Source organism: Rhinolophus hipposideros (genome assembly GCF_964194185.1).
Source record: "Rhinolophus hipposideros genome assembly, chromosome: 2".
NCBI lineage: Eukaryota > Metazoa > Chordata > Mammalia > Chiroptera > Rhinolophidae > Rhinolophus > Rhinolophus hipposideros.
This window is the reverse complement of record NC_138048.1, coordinates 52433215-52455010: the sequence shown is the minus strand read 5'-3', so window position 1 is coordinate 52455010 and position 21796 is coordinate 52433215. Positions and strand designations below refer to the sequence as shown.

The following is a 21796-nucleotide window of genomic DNA, read 5'->3' as shown; positions in this document are numbered from 1 at the left end:
TAACAAAAACATACCTGTTTTCCAAGCTACTTGTAATAACTTATAATTCCATATAAGCAATTCCTTTGTTCTGTATACTGTCCAGTACTGCTTATTGTTGCAGCAAGGAGATAGACTGATTATTTTTGAGTTAATGATGGGGGAAGAGAAAGGAACTGACCTTGAAATACTTTTCTCTAACTCAACAGCTGTGACTTGCCATTCTTTTCCCCACGCTACAACCAACACACCCTGATTATCACCTGTGCGCGCACACACACACCAGTTCAAAACAAACTTCTTTCTCCACTGGGTTTCTCACTTTTATTTTTTTTATTTCTTGGAGACTATGTTTTCCTTTATGATTTCCCCAGAATCAATTTTAGTGGTAGGGAACCCGCAATTTATGCTAATTTATCAGTTAGTGTGGCTTTTGTTATCATAATTCCACTGAAATTATTCAATTCTTAGTTCTCATCTTAATTGACATATCAAGCATTTGACACACCTTCTTCCTTCAAACACTTTTTCCATTTTGCCAAACACTCATCTTCTATCTTGGTATTTCTCTTACCTTACTAGTCATTTTCCATTCTCCTTTTTGGTTCATGTTTTCCCTAACCTCTTCAGCATTGAAGTGATCCAGGACTCAGTCCTTGTATATTTTCTCTTCTCTCTTTAATGCCTGATCAGATAACTTACTGGGTCTCATTTGCATGTGATAAGGATAAGTACTGTTTTCTGAACTTTAGTTATTCAGTTTTACACACACACACACACACACACACACACACACACACCTTTTGGGCTTGGCTGAAATATAAAAATTTTTGACATTGGTTCTTATCAAAACGTTTGAAAAGTCCTAAGAGATTTTATCTAGTCACTTTTTTGTATGTCTCAAGAGTCATCTCAAATTTAATTTATCTAAAGATAAACTTCTGAGACCCTCCCCACCTTGCCTCCAAATCCTGCTCCTTGCACAGTCTGCACATCTCATTAAATGGAAACTTTAACCTTCTATTTGCCCAGGTCTAAACTTCAGGGTAGTCGTCTTTCTATCACACTGCACATTGAATTCCTTAGCAAATCTTGTTAGTTCTTTTATCAGTTATCTAACGCTGCCTTAAAAAAACACAAAAACTAGTGGCTGAAACAACAGCAATCATTAATTTGCTTACACTTTTTCAATTTGGGTAGGTTTTGGCCAGGGCAACGCGTCTCTACTCCACATAATTTCAAGTAGGGTGGCTCAACTTGGACAGGGATCTGTTTCCAAATTGGCTCACATATGGCGGACAACTTGTTGTTGGCTGTCAGCTGGTAGCTCAACTGGGGCTTTATCCAGGTGTTTAATCCTTTGCGTGGCTGTGTTGGGTTTCTCACAGGACGGTGGCCAGGTTCCAAGAGGGGCATACCAAGAGTGAGCTTTGCAAGAAGACAAGCTCCAGTGTATGGCGTTTATCAATTTTAGTGGTAGGGAACCCGCAATTTATGCTAATTTACCAGTTAATGAGGGTTTTGTTATCATAATTCCACTGAAATTATTCAATTCTTAGTTCTCATCTTAATTGACATATCAAGCATTTGACACACCTTCTTCCTTCAGACACTTTTTCCATCTCTTTGCATCACATTTACAAATGTGTCATTGGCTAAAGCTAGTTATATGGCCAACTAAGACTCAGTATAGGAAGGGATTTTACAAGGGTGTGAATGACAAGATGCATGGCTCATTGCAAGCCACCAAAGGAACAGTATACCACAGCTATATATTTCAAAATGTAGGCAGTCCTCATTATACACAGTAGTTTGGGACCATGAATGACCATGCAGGTGAAACCCTGCAAAGCAATAATCAATAGGGAAAGTTACAGTTGTTCTGTGACCTTTAGAAACTTTTGTGAAAACGTTAAAGACCCTCCTACTATTGATTATAAAGGTACAAATTAGGGCAATGAAAAATATACAAAAATGATTACCGGGGGTACCAAAAAAATGTATACACATGACTTGTATTCGTCTTTTGTTATCGGTATATATTATTACAATTTTAATGTTTTTCCTTTCTTAAAATGTGTATACATTTTTTGGCACCCTCTGTATTTATGTAATAAGTTGTAATTTAAAATCCTAGACACATTTATAGTGTATTATTTCTTTGCCGAAAAAATGTTTTACCAAAAAGAAGACCAATCTAAACCTAAAGCTAGTAGGAGGGAAGAAAATAATAAAGATTTGAGCAGAAATTAACGAAAGAGGGAATAGGAAAACCATAGATAAGATCAACAAACCCAAAACTTGGTTCTTTAAAAGGTCAACAAAATTGACAAACCTTTAGCTAGTAAAAAAGAAGACTCAAATTTCTAAAAGTAGGAGTGAAAGAGGCTATAAGGGAATACTTTCATTTATGAACAACTGTATGACAACACATTAGATAACTTAGATGAAATGGACAAATTTCCTAGAAAGACACAAACTACCATTTGTGTTCAACGTTATGCTAATAGCCAGGACAATAAGAAAAGGACGTTCAGATTGGGAAGGAAGAAGTAAAACTATATTTGCAGAATAATATATTGTATGTTAAAAATCCTAGGAACCTACTAATAAAACTAATAAACAAGTTCAGCAATCTTGCAAAATATGCTATCACTACCTAAAAATCAATTCTGTTTTATATAGAATATAAATGAAAGGCCAGTAAATAATTGAAAAACTCTCAACTTGACTATTCACAATGAAAATACAAATTTAAATATACTAGATGTACAAATTAAAACATGGATCATTTTGCAGACTTTTTTGATAAATCAGTAATATTCAGTGTTTGCAAATGTCTGAGTAGATGAGCACTCTCACATTCTGTGGTAGTGGGCATAAATTTACCAAAGCCATTTACTTAGAAAAACAGTTTAAATATCTATTAAGATTGAAATGGCTTAATTATGGTACAACAATACAATGAGGTACTATGAAACAGTTTTTTAAATGAGGTAATTCCATATGTCCCTACATCGAGTGATCTCTAAGATTAAAAATCCCGTTGCAGAACAATAACTTTAACATGGTCTCATTTTCTTTAAGAAAAAGAAAAATCTAAAATATACCCACTCATTCCTAAATGCCTAAGAATGGAAGACTTGGGGAATTGGGAGGAATCAAGGCTAGAATCAAGATTGGTTATTTTATTAACATACATAAAGAGTTTCATTTATCATAACTTCCTAATATCATAAACAATAAAAATGGGTGTTTTCACATACCTTTATATTTATATTCCTTAAATCAGTCCTGCGTTATCCATGTTTTTAGGTATAGTTGTTTATAACCAAAAAGCAGAAAGTAAGTAAAATGTCTTAAATGTTTTGGGGATTTTCTTTTAGGTGAATAGTGTGTGTTTAGAAGAAGTTACTCATGAAGAAGCAGTAACGGCCTTAAAGAATACATCTGATTTTGTTTACTTGAAAGTGGCAAAACCCACAAGTATGTATATGAATGATGGCTACGCACCACCTGATATCACCACCTGTAAGTCTGTTTGCTTTAATCTATGTTATATACAAATATTTTTAAAGGAATTATTAAACATTTTAACCTAATAGTTTTTAAAAATCAATTTCATAATGGGGGTGGGGGAGCTTTTTCACTTTTACTATTTTACAGTAGCAATTATTTTTTAACATGTAAAGCATTGATTCTCAAACTTTTATGTAAATAGTAGTTACCAAAGGTATTTGCAAGTAATGCAAATTTGTGGTTTGGGATGGTGTATAGAAATTTACTTTAACAAGCAAGATAATTCTAATGCTTCTGGTGCTGCTAGTTCAGGGATGCACTTTGAGAAACATCAATTTAAAATACAGTGTTTGTAAAATTTGGGCTTTTCTTTACTCTCAACTATGTGCGCACAAGGTCCTAGTGTATTGCCTAACTATATTTGTGTGCAGTACATTTGTTGCCTAAAATTGAATTGTTAGAAAGTACTTAGGTAATTTTATTTTCTGTTTGATTTCCAATTTTTTTAATGTACAAGCTGAGATGACATTTAAATATATTTTTAATGTGTTTGTGTTGGTTGAAAAATGGAAGTTTTGTTTGGTGCATTGAGTTGATATTATTAGGTTGGTGCAAAAGTAATTGTGGTTTAAAAAGTTAAACATAATTGTAAAAACTGCAATTACTTTTGCAGCAACCTAATAAAAGCACCCATGTGTAATAAAGTTCTTAAATGTACTCTTTGTATTCAGCTTTCCTAAGTTTTCTTTTTTAAATTGTAGAATTTTAGAGGTATTTTGATTTTGCAAGTGGCAGTGTTTTCATTTTTAAACTTATCAAAGTCCATTACCATCACTAATATAAGTTAAATACAAATTATATTTTGAAATGTATATACTGTCCTCCAGTTATATATCTTTTTATCTGCTCATTGAGTCTTTAATTAATCAAGTATAAATAAATTATTTCACTAACAGTATTCAGTCTCTCTAATGTACAGGGATGATGTCTTATAGTTGTGTCAGAAAAGAACTTTGCTACTTGTTTAAAATTCTTGCATTCAGTTGATCTTACACACAAACTTTATGTAAAGGCTTTATGTATTTTCATTTGTTATTAGAGATGTGAATTCTATAAAAAGCTATTTTAATCACCAATTTAAGTATCAATCTTAATTATTTATTATGCTGCCTTGTCTGTTCAAGACAACTATATGCATTACTCAGCAATAATAAAGAATGAAATCTTTCCATTTATGGCAACATGGATGAACCCAGAAGGTATTACGCAAACTGAAATGAGTCAGGCAGAGAAAGACGAATGCTATAGGAGTCACTTATATGTGGAATCTAAAAAAGCAAACAAACAAAAATAAAAAACCAAATGAATAAAATAAAACAGAAACAGACCCAGAGCATGAGCTGATGGTTGCCAAAATGGAGGAGGGTGAGGAACAGAAAAAAAGAGAAAACTATGTGCACATTTGTGACAGTTGTTCCACAGATTAATAATTGGTGTCCTGTTTATGGCCAAATATACAAATAGCCAGTCTGCTTCTTACAAATACGTTGAACTGAAAAAGTGTTTTTTATTGAGTTACCCTTTCTATTTATAATAATGACATTTTAAAAATAGAAGAGCTAGTTTTAAAGAATAGTAATGAAATAATGGTTTGTTGTTTTCCCTATAGGCATAGGTAGGGTATTTCTTTTTTTCCTTTCATCTGTTACTGAAATAATAAAGCATTGTAAAAAAAAAAAGTTGAATTTTACCTTGCTAGTTCAGCTTTATCATAATGTTCTGTTATCATTCCCCTCTCTTCTTAAGCAACTACAGTTATGAATTTTGTTGTATATTTCCAGTCCATGTTCATACTGCATATGCAGTTCATAAATAATTTATTTGTATGTGCTTTTTTTAAGTATTTGTCTTTAAAAACTTTTTACATAGATGTTTTTCCCTTTCAGCTCTCCTGAAACCCTTGCCATCAGACTATTCAACTTACTACCTCTCCCTTATGTTGTTAGTCATGTGCCCTCTTTGTCAATCTGGCTCTATCCATTGAAGATTTTAGTGTCAGTTCCATTGTCCATTTTGCTACTACTGTTTATGTTGTCATTCTTAGTGATATCCAGCAAAAATCCACACTGGTGATTCATTCAACAACCTGGCATCTTTTGTTCCCCAGTCTCTTTCTTTCTAATTATCCTGTCCTCCACTCCAGCTCAGATATAAGCTTCCAAGATAATAATTTAGATCATCAGTACCTTTACCACCTCTGAAATCTTGAGTTAAATCATTCCATTTTCTGACTACGTTCCGCAGTTCATTTACCCCGTTCTAAAATTCATCCTTATGTTGACCTTCAATCATTTGGCATTATCACTTTGTTGCACCTTGTGTCTCCACTTGTCTACTTTTTAGCTTAACTTCCAGAGTTTGTCATGATACTTACTTCCTTGCATATATCTTCTCTCTTGCCCCCTCCTTCACTGGCAGACTACTAACACTGGTCCCATTGCTGTCTTTCCCCTTTCCTGCTCCCTAAAAAGCAGAAAGTGACTAGACAAGCACAAAATTGTAATTTAAGTTAATGACCATAAATCTCAGATGGGGCCACACTCTTGTGGTTGTAATCAAAATATGTACCCAGGAATAAAAGTAGGTTTATTACTAAAAAAGAAAGTTAATTGGCTCTGACAGAGAACATAGTTACTCTGCTGACATTAAAATGCTTATCCTTTTGCATTATATGTCATCTCACTTTTAATTTACATTGTCTTCAACTGGAAGGCTTTGTTAAACTTCTGATTTTGTCACAGAACTCTTACCGCTTTTACTTCAAGCTCTTCTACTTCTCTCCCAAACCTTGGAGGGCTTGGGAATTAACCTTGATAGCTAAGGACAATAAATTAGGCTCCCTTGTTTTGTAGTTCTCTGGGGAATCTTTTAACTTAGGATTTTAGATACAGGAAATAGCAGTGCATTTTTGATACTTCTTTAGGGCTGTCATTTCTCTGTTAGAAACATTAATTTTCAGTCGCTGCTTTGTGAAATACTATGCCTTAAATGTGAGAATGAGTCCTCCAGAAAGGATCCATTGAATAAATGCACAGTTTGGATATGGCAAGGAGAAAAGAACCAGGTACATTTTCTGGTTTGGGCAGTTGACTGAATTTCTTATCCAGCTATTTTGTTGTTGTTCCAGCCAGACTTGATAATGCAGCAAAGAAATTGGAGTCAAAATCAGTGAACTCTGGACTTTAAAAAGCTAGTGAATATAGAGGTTCACGTGAGTGTCTGTTGCTTTAGGGCAGCATACCAGTTCCCTTGAAAATCACAGATATTCTTGCATTATCACCTAGAAAAGACTTTGGACTTTCAAAATTAAGAGCCATTAGTAGAAAGTCCATTGGCTCAAATGCAAAATGGATCTTATATATATCAACTGGACAGGAAACAACTGCTATGGGACACTACAAGCCTTGTTTCCCCGAAAATAAGACCTAGCCGGACCGTCAGCTCTAATGTGTCTTTTGGAGCAAAAATTAATATAAGACCTGGTTTTATTTTAATATAATGTAAGACCGGGTATAATATATAATATAGTATATAATATAATATAATACGATATAATAATATGAAGGAATCTTGGGTGCATTCAAATTTTGGCAATTATGATTAAAACTGCTATAAACATTAATGTGCAGATTTTTGTGTGGACATAGTTTTCAGTTCATTTAGGTAAATACCATGGACTGCAACTTCTGGATCATATGATTAGAATATGCGCTTTTTTTTTTTTTTTTTTTTTTAGAATATGCGCTTTTATAAGAAACTGCCAAACTGTCTTCCAAAGTAGCTGTACCATTTTACATTCCCACCAGCAAAGTATGAGAGTCCCTATTGCTCCACATCCTCACTAGCATTTGGTATTACCAGTTTTCTGTATTTGGTCATTCTAATAGATGTACATCATTATCACATTGTTGTTTTAATTAGCATTTTTCTGATGACATATGATGTGCACTGTCTTTTCATATGCTCATTTGCCATCTGTATATCTTCTTTAGTGCCATCTGTAAATCTTCTGTTAAAGATTTTTGGCCCTTTTTATATTTTATTTTCTATTTTTCAATTATAGTTGACATGCAATATTATGTTAGTTTCAGGTGTATGTCATAGTGATTAGATATTTGTATACCTTACAAAGTGATCAGCCCAATAAATCTGGTACCCATCTGACACCATACAGTTATTACAATATTGACTGTATTCTGTATGCTGTACTTTACATATTTTGGCATGTTCTAAAATCAGGGTTTTTGTTGTATATTTTGGGGTAACAGTCCTTTATCAGATATCTTTTGCAAATATTTTCTCCCAGTCTGTGACTTGTCTCTTCATTCTCTAGACAGTATCTTTGACAGAGCATAGACGTTTAATTTTAATGAAGTCTAGCACTTGTCAATTCTTTCTTTGATGGATCATGCCTTTGGTGTTGTATCTAAAAAGTCATTGCAACAAACAGCCTGTCTTGGCTCATGCTGCAGATTTTCCTAAAATCTCTCAAAGGTTAACAAACCCTAACAAACAACCCTGAACAAGTAGCATCTGGGCTCAGATTGCCTCTACCTCTTGCTAAGTAGCCCCAAGCCCAGCACTAACAGCAGCCAGCTTCAGTTCACAGTTTAGCTTCTCCCAGGCACCTCCAAGCCCATTGTGGGTGGAAGACATCTGCAGATTGCTTTGTGGCTCATGCCAGGTGGCCTAAGGCAGGGTGTCGGTGGAAGCCGAACTTGGCCTGCGTTCGAAGGCAAGCTGTTTGAACCTACAAAGGAGGCTTCAGGGCTGGCACGCCTGGTGGCCAACTTCAGACTGCACCGGAGCACCATTCGGTTGCCTCTGCGGTTGACACACTCAAGGCAGACTGGGAAGGCAATAGAACCCTGCTAAAGTGAATCCTTCATAGGGTCAGCCCCTGCACAGCATCCTCCATTGTAATCATGACCAGACCTCACAACCAATCAGCATGAGAGTCAATCCCTCCCTCTGATGTTCAAACAGTACCAACTACAACACATCACCCAAATAAGGGACACACCTGCAGAACATGGCTCAGCTGACCAGGGAGACAGCACCTTGGGCCCCACAGGTCACCTACTAAATAAGGCCACTCTACTAAGAATGGTAGACATTGCAGCTCTGCATAATAGAAACAAACACAGAAAGGCAGTGGAAATGGGGAAACAAAGAAATATGTCCCAAACAAAAGAACAGAACAAAGCTTAAGAAAAGGAACTAAACAAAATGGAGGCAAGCAGTCTACCAAATGCAGAGTTCAAAACACTGGATGCCCAATGATCTCAGTGAAAACTTCAACAAAGCGATGGGAAACACAACAGAGATGGAAAACACAAAAAGAACTAGTCAGAAATGAAGAATACAATAACAAATGAAGAATACATTAGAGGAAATCAACAATAGATTAGGTGAGGCAGATGTTCAAATCAGCAATTTGGGAAATAAGGTAGCATAAAACATCCAATCAAAAGCAACAAAAAGAATCAAAAAAAAAAAATGAGGGTAGTTTAAGGGACCTCGGAAATAACATCAGGCATACCAACATTTGCATCATACGGGTACGAGAAGAAGAGAGAGAGCAAGGGATTTAAAACCTGTTTGAAGAAATAATGACAAAAACTTCCATAATCTAATAAAGGAAATAGACATACAAGCCTAGGAAGTGCAGAGTCCCAAACAAGATGAACCCACACCAAGACACATCATCATTCAAATGCCAGAGGTTAAAGACAAAGAGAGAATCTTAAAAGCAGCAAGAGAAAGGCAGCTAGTTACTAATGATTGTCAGTACATTTCTCAATGGAAACTTTGCAGTCCAGAATGGATTGGCATGAAGTAGTCAGAGTGATGAAAAGCAAGGACATAAAACCAAGATTATTCTACGTAGCAAAGCTATCATTTAAAATTGAAGGACAGATAAAGAGATTCCCAGACAAGAAAAATCTAAAAGAGTTCATCAACACCAAAGCAGTATTGCAAGAAATGTTAGAGACTTCTTGAAGAAGATAAAAATATGAATAATAAAATGGCAGTAACTACATATTTATCAACAATTACTTTCAATGTAAATTGATTAAATGCTCCAATCAAAAGACATAGGAGGGCTGAATGGGTAAGAAAACAAAACCCTTACACATGTTGCATACAAGAGACTCACTTCAGATGGAAAGATACACACAGACAGAAAGTAAAAGGATGGAAAAAGATATTTCATGAAAATGGAAACAAACAAACAACAAAAAAGGCTGAGGTAGCAATGCTTATACCAGACAAAAGAGACTCTAAAACAAAGGCTATTACAAGAGACAAAGAAGGACCCAGTAATCCCACTTCCAGGTATTTATCCAAAGAAATCTAAAACACTATTTCGAAGGGACTGTATATCCCTATGTTACTTGTAGCATTATTTACAAATAGCCAAGATATGGAGGCAACCTGGGTGTCCATGAATGGATGAATGGATGACGGAGAGGTGGTATATATATATATACATATATATATACATACATATACATATACATACATATACATATGTTTATACATATGTATGTATGTATGTATGTATATATATGTGTATATATGTATATATGTATATACACACACAATGGAATATTACTCAGCCATAAAAATGAATGCAGTCTTGCCATCCTCAACAATATGGATTGACCTAGAGGGTATTGTGCTGAGTTCAGTAAGTCAGACAGAGAAAGACAACTGCCATGTGATTTCACTTGTATGTGGAATCTAATGAACAAGATAAACAACAGAAACAGACTCATAGATACAGAGAACATTTTGATGGTTGCCAGATAGGAGGGAGGTTGCGGGAATGGGTGAAAAAGGTGAAGGGATTAATAAGTACAAATTGTAGTTACTAAATACTCATGGGGAAGTAAAGTATAGCATAGGGAATATTAATAATATTGTAATAACTCTATGGTGTCAGGTGGGTACCTGATTTATAAAGGTGATCACTTCTTAAGTTATATAAATGTCTAATCATTGTTACTAAAATAAATATAATATTGTATGTCAATTTTAATTGAAAAATAAAGTATTAGGAAAAGATCAAAAACCTTTTTCTACAAAATAATAATAATATATAATAAAGTCATCGCCAAACCCAAGGTAATCTAGATTTTCTCCTGTCTTTATCTTCTAGGACTTTTATAGTTTTGCATTTTATCTTGAGGTCTGTGATCCATTTTGAGTTAATTTTTATAAATAAGGTTTCTGTTTAGATTCATGTGCATGTGGATGTCCAGATGTTCCAACACCATTTTTAAAGAGAATATCTTTGCTCCATTATATTGCCTTTGCCTCTTTGTCAAAGATCAGAAAGCTATATTTATATGGGTCTATTTCTGGATTCTCTATTTTATTCCATTGATCTGTTTTGCGTTATTTTGCCAGTACCATTCTCACACTGTCTTGATTCACACTTGAATTTAGTGTGAGTTCTCCAACTTTGCTCTTCTCCCTCAATATTGTCTTGGCTTTTCTGGGTCCTTTGCTTCTCCATATAAAATTCAGAATCAGTTTGACAATATCCACAAAATAACTTGCTGGTATTTTGATTGGGTTCACATTGAAATTTTATAAGAAACTGCCAAACTGTCTTCCAGAACAGCTGTACCATTTTGAATGCCCACCAGCAAAGTATGAGAGCCCCTCTTGCTCCATATCCTCTAGAGATCAAGTTGGGAAGAACTAATATCTTGACAATATTCAATCTTCCTATCCATGAACATGGAATATCTACCATTTATTTAGTTCTTTTTTGATAGCTTTCATCAAAATTTTGTAGTTTTTCTCACATAGATCTTATATATATTTTGTTAGATTTATACCTAAGTATATAATTTTATGGGGTGCTAATATAAATGGTATTGTGTCTTTAATTTCCAATTCCACTTGTTCCTTGCTGGTGTGTGGGAAAGCAGTTGACTTTTCTATATTAACCTGTATCTTTCAACCTTGCTGTGATTACTTATTAGTTCCAGCAGTTGTTTCTCTGTTTTGTTTTGTTTTTTTGGTCAGTTCTTTCAGATTTTCTACATAGATGATCATGACATCTATGAACAAAATTTTTTTATTTTGTTGACAACACTCCACTCTATTCTTTCCCTGTTTTCCCGAAAATAAGACCTAGCCAGACAATCAGCTCTAATGTGTCTTTCGGAGCAAAAATTAATATACGACTCAGTCTTATATATCATATCATATATCATATCATATCATATCATATTATAAAGACCCAGTATTAAAATAAAACCAGGTCTTATATTAATTTTTGCTCCAAAAGACACATTAGAGTTGATTGTTCAGCTAGGTCTTATTTCCGGGGAAACAAGGTAGTTTACTGGAAGTTCTTATTATAAATTGATATTGGATTTTGTTACATGCCTTTTTGCACCTGTTGATATGATCATATAACTTTTCCACTTTAGCGTGTTAGTGCTGATGTAATTGATTTTTTTAATGTTGAACCAGCTTTTTATACCTGGGATAAATTTCAGATGCTTGTGGTGTATGATTCTTTTTATACATGTTGAATTTGATTTGCTAATATTTTGTTGAAGGTATTTCCATCTATGTTCATGAAAGCTATCCTGTAGTTCTTTTTCCATGTAATTTCTTCATCTGGTTTTGTTAATAGCGTAATGCTGGCCTCATAGAATGAGTTAGGAAATATTTCCTTGGCTTCTGTCAGCTGGAAGAGATAAAGTTAGTATACATGGGATGTCATCAAAATGCCAGCGTGAGGTGAGCCTCTGGAAATCTCCCCTGGAAATTATAACAAATTGAAAAACTGTAACTCCAAAAAGGACTCCCTGCACAGCAGACAAGCAAGACAAAGAGGCCCACTACTGAATTCACCTAACGGTGGGCAAGTTGCGCAATCAGAGGAGGAGGGAAGGGAGAAGTGCGGAGACAGACCAGGCGGGCGCAGGATGCAGACAGAGCTCAGTGCTCCCAGCTCACTGCATCCCGGAACTACCACAGTTGCGGGAGAGAGAAGAACTCGGACTGCTAGGGCTCCGTTTATGGCACACAGGGCTGAGGGGACATCATATAACACTGCTGAACCCAACGCTCACATCAGAGACCTTGGGCAAAGACTGAGGGAAGAAGGCTGAAAACAGTGGTTTAAGCCCTTACTGCCGCAGAGAACGGAAGCCTTAGGCACTGTGACTAGCCACCCCCTCCCTACCCTCCCAGAGCTCGCCCCACCCCCAACTGCCCAGTGCTAGAAGCAGAACAGTAGCAGTGTCAGATCAAAAGAACAGAATATTTGCATTTCTGAGAACTGTGATCCACAGACAGACTCGCAGCCCAACTAGTTCCGGCAAAGGGGAGGGAGTTGTCTATGCAGGACAGGCTGTGGTGGTGGTCGCCACCATTGCTCTGGGCCAATTCTCAAGACTCACCTCGCCCCTGTCCCCACCTATCTGGGTGGATCCCTGCAGGAGTAAACAGAACTGCTGAAACATACGGGCTCTGAATCTGGTGCAGGAAGAGCTTTGGAATTTCAAAAGCTCTCCACATCCCCACAGGGTCACGGTGCCCTATGACCCAGGGAAACCTTAACAAAGAAGAAACCCACCTTCCAGGGAATCCCCCCATTGTGTGAGAAGCTGTAATACTGCAGAGGAAACATAACGCTATAGTGTGAGAGAGAAAAAATGTCTGCAGTCGGAGAGAAAATAAAACATTTTACAAACACGTACTGGAAAACAAAAGAAAGACCTCTTCCTATCAACCTGTTGCAGAACCTACTCCTGTAGATGTCTAGGAAGAGAAATAATAATTCATTAATTGCCATGAATAACCAAGGCAACAGGACAGCTCAGAAAAAAAGTGAAAAGTCTCCAGAAAATGAACTTAAAGATACGGAAATATGTGACTTCAATGACAGATAATTCAAGATTGCAGTTCTGAAACTCAATGAAATGCAAGAAAACACAGAAAGGCAATTTAATGAACTCAGAAACACAATCAAAGAACAACATGAACATTTTCCCAAAGAGATTGAAATTTTGAAAAAGAACCAAATAGAATTTCTGGAGATTAAGAACTCAATAGAAGAAATTAAGAATGAATTAACCAGCTTGTGTAGTAGGGTTGACCAGATGGAGGACAGAATCAGTGACATTGAAAATAGAAACCTGGAAATGACACGGATGGAAGAAGAGACTTGAGACTTAAAAGAAATGAAAAAACTCTACAAGAACTTTCTGACTCCATCAGAAAGAGCAATATAAGAATAATGGGCATATAAGAAGGAGAAGAAAGAGAGAGGGGAACAGAGAGTATATTCAAACAAATAGGCAATGAGAACTTCCCAAACTTGTGGAAAGAACTGGATCCTCGAATCCAAGAAGCAAATAGAACACCTAATTACCTCAACCCCAACAGGCCTTCTTCAAGGCACATTGTATTGAAGCTGTCAAAAATCAACGACAAAAAAAGAATCCTCAAGGCAGCCAGGGAAAAGAAGATGGTAACCTACAAAGGAAAGCCCATTAGATTATCATCAGATTTCTCAGCAGAAACTCTACAAGCCAGGAGGGAATGGAACCAAATATCCAAACTATTGACAGAGAGAAATTATGAGCCAAGTATAATATATCCAGCAAAGATATCCTTTAGATGTGAAGGAGGAATAAAGACCTTTCCAGACCACAGCAGCTGAGGGAATTTTCTAATACACGACCTTCACTACAAGAAATACTAAAGAAGGCTATTTGACCACCATCAACTGGGACAATTTGTGGCAACTAAAACATAAAAAGGGGGAGACTAAAGGCCTGAACCGTAATATAGGAATGGAGAAAGTAGGCATGCTGAAGAAAATGGAATACTCTAAATATAAAATTTTCTTTTACATAAACTTAATGGTAAACACTCAAAAAAAGAATCCAGAACTGAAATACATACTGTGATAAAAGAAGAAACAAAGGGAAATATCATAGAATACCACCACACAGAAATAATAGACAACAACAAAAAGGCAAAGAAACAATGGAGACACAGCCTTACCAGAAAACTAAAGATAGACTGACAGGAAATGCTCATGTATCAATAATCACTCTAAATGTAAATGGACTGAACTCACCAACAAAAAGGCACACAGTAGCAGATTGGATCAAAAAACTAAACCCAACCATATGCTGTCTCCAAGAGACACATCTCAGCTACAAGGACAAGCATAGACTCAAAGTGAAAGGGTGGAAATTGATACTCCAAGCAAATGGTACCCAAAGAAGATCAGGTGTAGCCACAATGATATCAGATGAAACAGACTTCAGGGTGAAAAAGATAACAAGAGACAAAGATGGACATTTCATAATGGTAAAGGGGACTATACAACAAGAAGACATAACAGTCATCAATATTTATGTCCCCAATCAGGGAGCACCAAAATATACCAAGACACTACTAACAGAGCTAAATGGAGAAATTGACCAAAACACAATTATACTGGGGGACCTAAATACATCATTGGCAGCTATGGATAAATCATACAAATAGAAAGTAAATAATGAAACAGCAGCCCTAAATGACATTGGATGAAATGGACATAGATATTTATAAAGCACTTCATCCTAAAACATCAGACTATACGTTTTTTTCTAGTGTGCATGGAACATTCTCAAGGATAGACCATATATTGGGACATAACACAAATTTCAGCAAATTTAAGAAGATTGAAATCATACCAAGCATATTCTCTGATCATAAGGCTTTCAAATTGGATATTAACTGCAAAAAGAAAGCAGGAAAAACCACAAATACATGGAAATTAAACAACATACTTTTAAAGAACAACTGGATCAAAAAAAATATTAAAGGAGAGATCAAAAGATACATAGAAACAAATGAGAATGAAAATGTATCCTACCAAAATTTTGGGGATGCAGTGAAAGCAGTTTTAAGAGAGAAATTTGTATCATTACAGGCCTATCTCAAGAAACAAGAAAAATCCCAAATAAATAACCTCACGTTACACCTTAGAAGAACTAGAAAAAGAACAAATGAAACCCAAGGTCAGCAGAAGAAAGGAAATAATAAAAATCAGAGCAGAACTAAATGAAATAGACACAAAAAGACAATAGAAAAAATTAATGTGACAAAGACCTTGTTCTTTGAAAAGATTAACAAAATTGACAAACCCTTGGCTAGGCTCATTAAGATAAAAAGAGAGAAGACACTAATAAACAAAATCAGAAATGAAAAAAGGAAAGTTATCACGGATGCCACAGAAATACAAAGGATCATCCAAGAATACCATGAAGGACTATATGCCACCAACTTCAATAACCTAGAAGAAATGGACAAGTTCTTAGAAACATATGCATTCCTAGGCTGAACCATGAAGAACTGGAAAATCTAAACAAACCTATCACCAGTAACAGTGAATCAGTCATCCAAAACCTTCCCAAAAGCAAAAGTCCTGGACCAGATGGCTTCACTAGTGAATTCTACCAAACCTTCAAAGAGGATCTAATACCAATCCTGCTCAAACTCTTCCAAAAAATTGAAGAAGAGTCAGTACTCCCTAACTCATTTTATGAGGCCAACATTACCCTGATACCAAAACCTGGTAAGGACAACACAAAAAAAGAGAACTACAGACGAATATCTTTGATGATTACAGATGCAAAACTCCTAAACAAAATTCTAGCAAATTTAATGCAATATTGCATTAAAAAGATTATTCATCACGACCAGGTGGGGTTCATCCCAGGACCACAGGGATGGTTTAACGTATGAAAATCCATCAATGTGATACATCACATAAATAAAATAAAAGACAAAAATCGTATGGTTATATCGATTGATGCGAGAAAACGTTTGACAAGATACAACTTCCATTTATGATTAAAATAGGAATAGAAGTAAAATACCTTAACATAATAAGGCAATATATCACAAACCCTCAGCTAATCTCATAATTAACGGTGAAAAACTGAAGCCCTTTGCTCTACCTTCAGGAACACGACAGGGCTGTCCCCTATCACCTCTGCTTTTCAACATAGTGTTGGAAGTCCTCGCCAGAGCCATCAGGCAAGAGAAAGAAATTAAAGGCATCCAAATTGGGAATGAAGAAGTTAAATTGTCACTCTTTGCAGATGACATGATGCTATATAGTAAACCCTAAAGACTCGACCAAAAAGCTATTAGAAACAATCAACGAATACCGGTAAAATTGTAAAATTTTTTACAAAGTAAAATTGCCAGCTACCAAATCAACGTACAAAAGTCCATGGCATTCCTATGTACTATCAATAAAATCTCAGAAAAATAAAATAAAATAAACAATTCCTTTTGCAATTGCAGTGAAAAGAATAAAATACCTAGGAATAAATTTAACCAAGGATGTGAAAGACTCATATGCTGAAAACTAGAAGACATTTTTAAAATAAATTGAAGAAGACACAAGAAATGGAAAGACATTCCATGCTCATGGATTGGAAGAATCAACATAGTTAAAATGGCCATATTTCCCAAAGCAATATTCAGATTTAATGCAATCCCTATCAAAATCCCAATGGCATTTTTTAGAGAATAGAACAAAAAATCATCAGATTTGTTTCGAACCACAAAAGACCCCGAATAGCGAAAGTAATCTTAAGCAAAAAGAACAATGCTGGAGGGATCACATTCTCTGACTTTAGCTTGTACTACAGGGCAATAATAATCAAAACAGCATGGTATTGGCAGAAATGCAGACACATAGACCAATGGAATGCTATCTGTCACCATGTACCAAAATTAATTCAAAATGGATCAAAGACTTAAGCATAAGACCTGAAACAATAAACTGCATAGAAGAAAACATAGGTACAATAAACTGCATAGAAGAAAACATAGGTACTAAACTTACAGACATTGGGTTCAAAGAGCGTTTTATGAATTTGACTCCAAAGGCAAGGGAAGTAAAAGCTAAAATAAATGAATGGGACTATATCAAACTTAAAAGCTTCTGCATGGCAAAAGAAACCATCGACAAAATAAAGAGGTAACCAACTGAATGGGAAAAGATTTTTGCAAACAGTGCCTCCGATAAGGGGCTAATACCCAAAATATACAAGGAACTCATGCAACTGAACAAGAAAAAATAAACAGCCCAATTGAAAAATGGACAGAGGACCTGAAGAGACATTTCTCCAAAAAGGACATACAGATGGCAAATAGACATATGAAAGAATGCTCAACATCACTAGTTATCAGATAAATGCAAATAAAAACCACAATGAGATATCACCTCACCCTAGTCAGAATAGCTATCATCAACAAGACAAATAGTAACAAGTGTTGGAGAGGCTGTGGAGAAAAAGGAACCCACATACACTGTTGGTGGGAATGCAGACTGGTGCAGCCGCTATGAAAGGCAGCGTGAAGTTCCTCAAAAATTACGAATAGAATTACCATATGACCCAGCAATCCCTCTCCTGGGTATCTACCCAAAAAATCTGAAAACATGTATCCATAAAGACAAGTGTGCTCCAGTGTTCACTGCACCTTTATTTACGGTGGCCAAGACATGCAAACAAGCAAAATGTCCTTTGATAGATGAATGGATAAAGAAGTTGTGGTATATATACACAGTGGAATATTGTTCAGCGGGAAGAAAATATGAAATAGGACCATTTGTGACAACATGGATGGATCTTGAGATTATAATGCTAACCGAAATAAGTCAGACAGAAAAAGCAGAGAACCATACGATTTCAGTGATATGTGGTATATAAACCAAAAGCAACCAAAGAACAAGACAAACAAATGAGAAACAAAAACTCATAGACACAGACAATAGTTTAGTGGTTACCAGAGGGTAAGAGGAGAGGAGGGTGGTAAATGGAGGGTAAAGGGGATCAAATATATGGTGATGGAAGGAGCACTGACTCTGGGTGGTGAACACACAATGGGTTTATAGATGATGTAGTACAGAATTGTACACCTGAAATGTATTTAGCTTTACTAACAATTGTCACCCCAATAAACTTTAAAAAAAAAAAAAGAAGTCTCTTCCAGACTGAAGTCTGGGGGAGTATATGTCAACTTTCAATTTATTTTTCCCATCTAAGTTTTACAGTATTTGACAAATATTCATATTTTAATGCAAGGTTATGAATATGTTTTTGTTTCATTGATAATAAAATGTTCTTCTTTCTCTCCCTTCCTTTTTTCCTCCCCCATCTTCCGTTTTTTTCCTTCCCATTGTAAAAAAAAAAAAAAATTAGTATAATTTCCTTCTTAAATGTTTGGTAGAACTCACCATCTAGACCTGGTGCTGTGTTGGAAGGTTATCTATTGTTGATTCAATATCTTTTGATAGATATAGTCCCATTCAGATTGTCTATTTCTTTTGTGTAACTTTTGGCAAACTGTGTCTTTTAAGGACTTGGCCCATTTTATCTAGGTAATAAAATTTGTGGGCATAGAATTGTTCATAGTATTTCTTTATCATTTTAATGTCCATGGGATCTGTAGTGATGTCCCCTTTTTCATTTTTGATATTAATAATTTCTGCTTTTGCCCTTTTAGGCTTGGATAGAGGGTTGTTGATTTTATTGACCGGTTCAAAGAACCAGCTTTTGGGTTTGTTTCTCTTTCTATATTGGTTTCTTGTTTTCAGTTTCATTGATTTCTGCCCTAATTTTTTGATTTCCTTTCTCCTGCTTACCCTCAATTTAGTTCGCTGTTCTTTTCTAGTTTCGTAAGGTGGAAGCTAAAATGATTCAATCTTTCTTTTCTAATATATGCATTTAGTACTATATATTTCCCTCTGAGCACTGCTTTTGCTGCTTCCCACAAATTTTGATATGTTGTGCTTGCATTTTCATTTAGTTTAAGACACTTTTAAATTTTTCTAGAGATTGTTTTCTTTGACCCATTTTCTATTTCAAAATGTTTGATTTAATCTCCACATATTTTTAGCTACGGATTTGTTATTGATTTCTAGTTTAATTCCATTGTGGTCTGAGAGCAGACATTGTATGATTTATGTTGTTTTAGATTTGTTAAGATTTGTTTTATGGCTCAGGATGTGGTCTGTCATGGTAAATGTTCCATGTTAGCTTAAGAATGTGTTCTGCTTTTGTTGAATGAAGTAGTCTATACATGCCCATCATAACAACTTGATTAATGATGTTGTTGAGATCAACTGTGTCTTTACTGATTTTTCTGCCTGCTATATGTGTCTATTTGTGATAAAATGGTGGGGATTCATTTATTTCTCCTTACAGTTCTGTCTATTTGGGCCTCATATAGTTTGACACTCTTGTTAGGTGCATATGTTAAGAATTACTATGTCTTCTTGGCAAATTGTCCTCTTTATTGTTATATAATGCACTTATTATCCCAGATAACTTTCCTTACTTTTAAATATTCTGTATCTGAAATTAATATAGCTACTCCTGCTTTCTTTTGATTAGTGTTAGCATTGTATATCTTTCTCCATTGCTTCACTTTTAATCTATATGTATCTTCATATACCTCAAGAAACCCCCATAAAGTGGGTTTCTTGTAGGCAATATATAGTTGGATACTATTGTTTTATCCACTCTGACAATCTCTGTCTTCTAATTTGTGCATTTAGACCATTGATGTGTAAAGTGATTATTGATATAGTTGGATTAATACCTATTATGTTTTTCAGTTTTCTATTTGTTGTGCTTTTTCTTTGTTCCTGTATTTGTCTCCCAGTTTTTCTGCCTTTTAGGGTTTTAATTAAGCATTTTATATGATTTCATTTTTCTCTCCTATTTTAGCATGCCACATGTTCTTTTTACTCTTTTTTAATGGTTGCCCTAGAGTTTGCAATATACGTGTACAAGTAATCCTAGTCCACTTTCAAATATCACTATGTATAGCTTCACGGGTAGTGTGAGTACAAAATAGTCTGAAGGCCTTCCTCCTATCACTTGTATCATTGCTGACATTCATTTGACTTGTATATAACCATACAGACACAAACACACACATACACACAGTCAAATGCAGTGTTAATAATATTTATTATTTTAACAAAGTGTTATCTGTCAGATTAAGAATAAGAAAAATAAGGTGTGGTTTTTTTATTTTACTTTCACCTATTCCTTCTTCAATGTTCTTCTTTTTCCATGTATAACTGAGTTTCTGACCTATTAACTTTTCTTCTCTCTAAAGAACATCTTTAAACATTTCAAAAGGCAGGTGTACTGGCAACAAATTCCCCCAGTATTTGTTTGTATGGGGAAATATTTCTTCTTTGCTTTTGAAGGATAATTTCACAGGGTACAGGACAGGTTCTTTTTCTCTTAACACTAAATATTTCACTGCACACTATTTCTGAGGAGAATTCAGATGTAATTTTTATCTTTGCACCTCTATCAATAAGGAGGGGGTTTTTTCTGTGTCTTCTTTCAGGATTTTTTCCCTTTTTTGGCTAGTTTTAAAAATAAATGCCTAGGTATAATTTCCTTGGCATTGTCAAGGTTAGTATTCACTGAGGTTCCTAGATCTATGGTTTAGTGTCTGTCATTATTTGGGGGAAATTCTCAATCATTATTGTTTCAAATATTCATTTATTCCTTTCTCTTCTTCTCCTCCTTTTGATATTCCTATTTTGCCTGTGTTACACCTTCCATAGTTGTCACACAGTTCTTGGATATTCTGTTTTGCCTTTGTTGGATTTTTCTTTTTTGGTCTTTTTTTTCCACTCTTTAATTTTTAGTCTTAGAGGTTGCTATTGAGATACCCTCAAGCTCAGAGATACTTTACTTAGCTATGTGCAGACTACTAATAAACCCGTCAAAGGCATTCTTCATTTCTGTTACAGTGTTTTTGATCTTTGGTATTTCTTTTTGTTTCTTTCTTAAAGTTTCCATTTCTCTGCTTACATTACTCATCTGTTCTTGTATACTGTCTGCTTTTTTCATTACAACCACTAGCATATTAATCATTTTTTTAAATTCCTGGTTTGATAATTCCAACATTGCTGCTATATCTGAGTCTGGTTCTGGTGCTTACTCATTATCTTCAAACTATGTTTTTGCCTTTTAGTATGTATGTCTTGTAATTTTTTTCTTGATAGCTAGACATGATGGTACAGGTAAAAGGAACTGCTGTAGATAGACCTTTAGTGATATGCTAATGAGGTGTTGGGAGAGGGAACCTGTTCTGTAGTCCTATGATTAGGTCTCAGTCTTTTAGTGAGCTTGTTGTGTCTCTGGAATGTGAACTT

General features: G+C 35.2%; 1 protein-coding gene across 22 annotated transcripts in view; it reads left to right on the top strand.

Moving 5' to 3' along the window:
• Positions 1-21796, top strand: part of DLG1 (discs large MAGUK scaffold protein 1) — a 247770-nt gene that overhangs the window by 143851 nt on the left and 82123 nt on the right. For all 22 annotated transcript variants that reach the window (XM_081073459.1, XM_081073475.1, XM_081073468.1 and 19 more), the window contains one exon: positions 3366-3510. In XM_081073459.1, coding sequence (XP_080929585.1) covers positions 3366-3510 — 145 coding nt within the window. The remainder of the gene's footprint in view (positions 1-3365; positions 3511-21796) is intronic.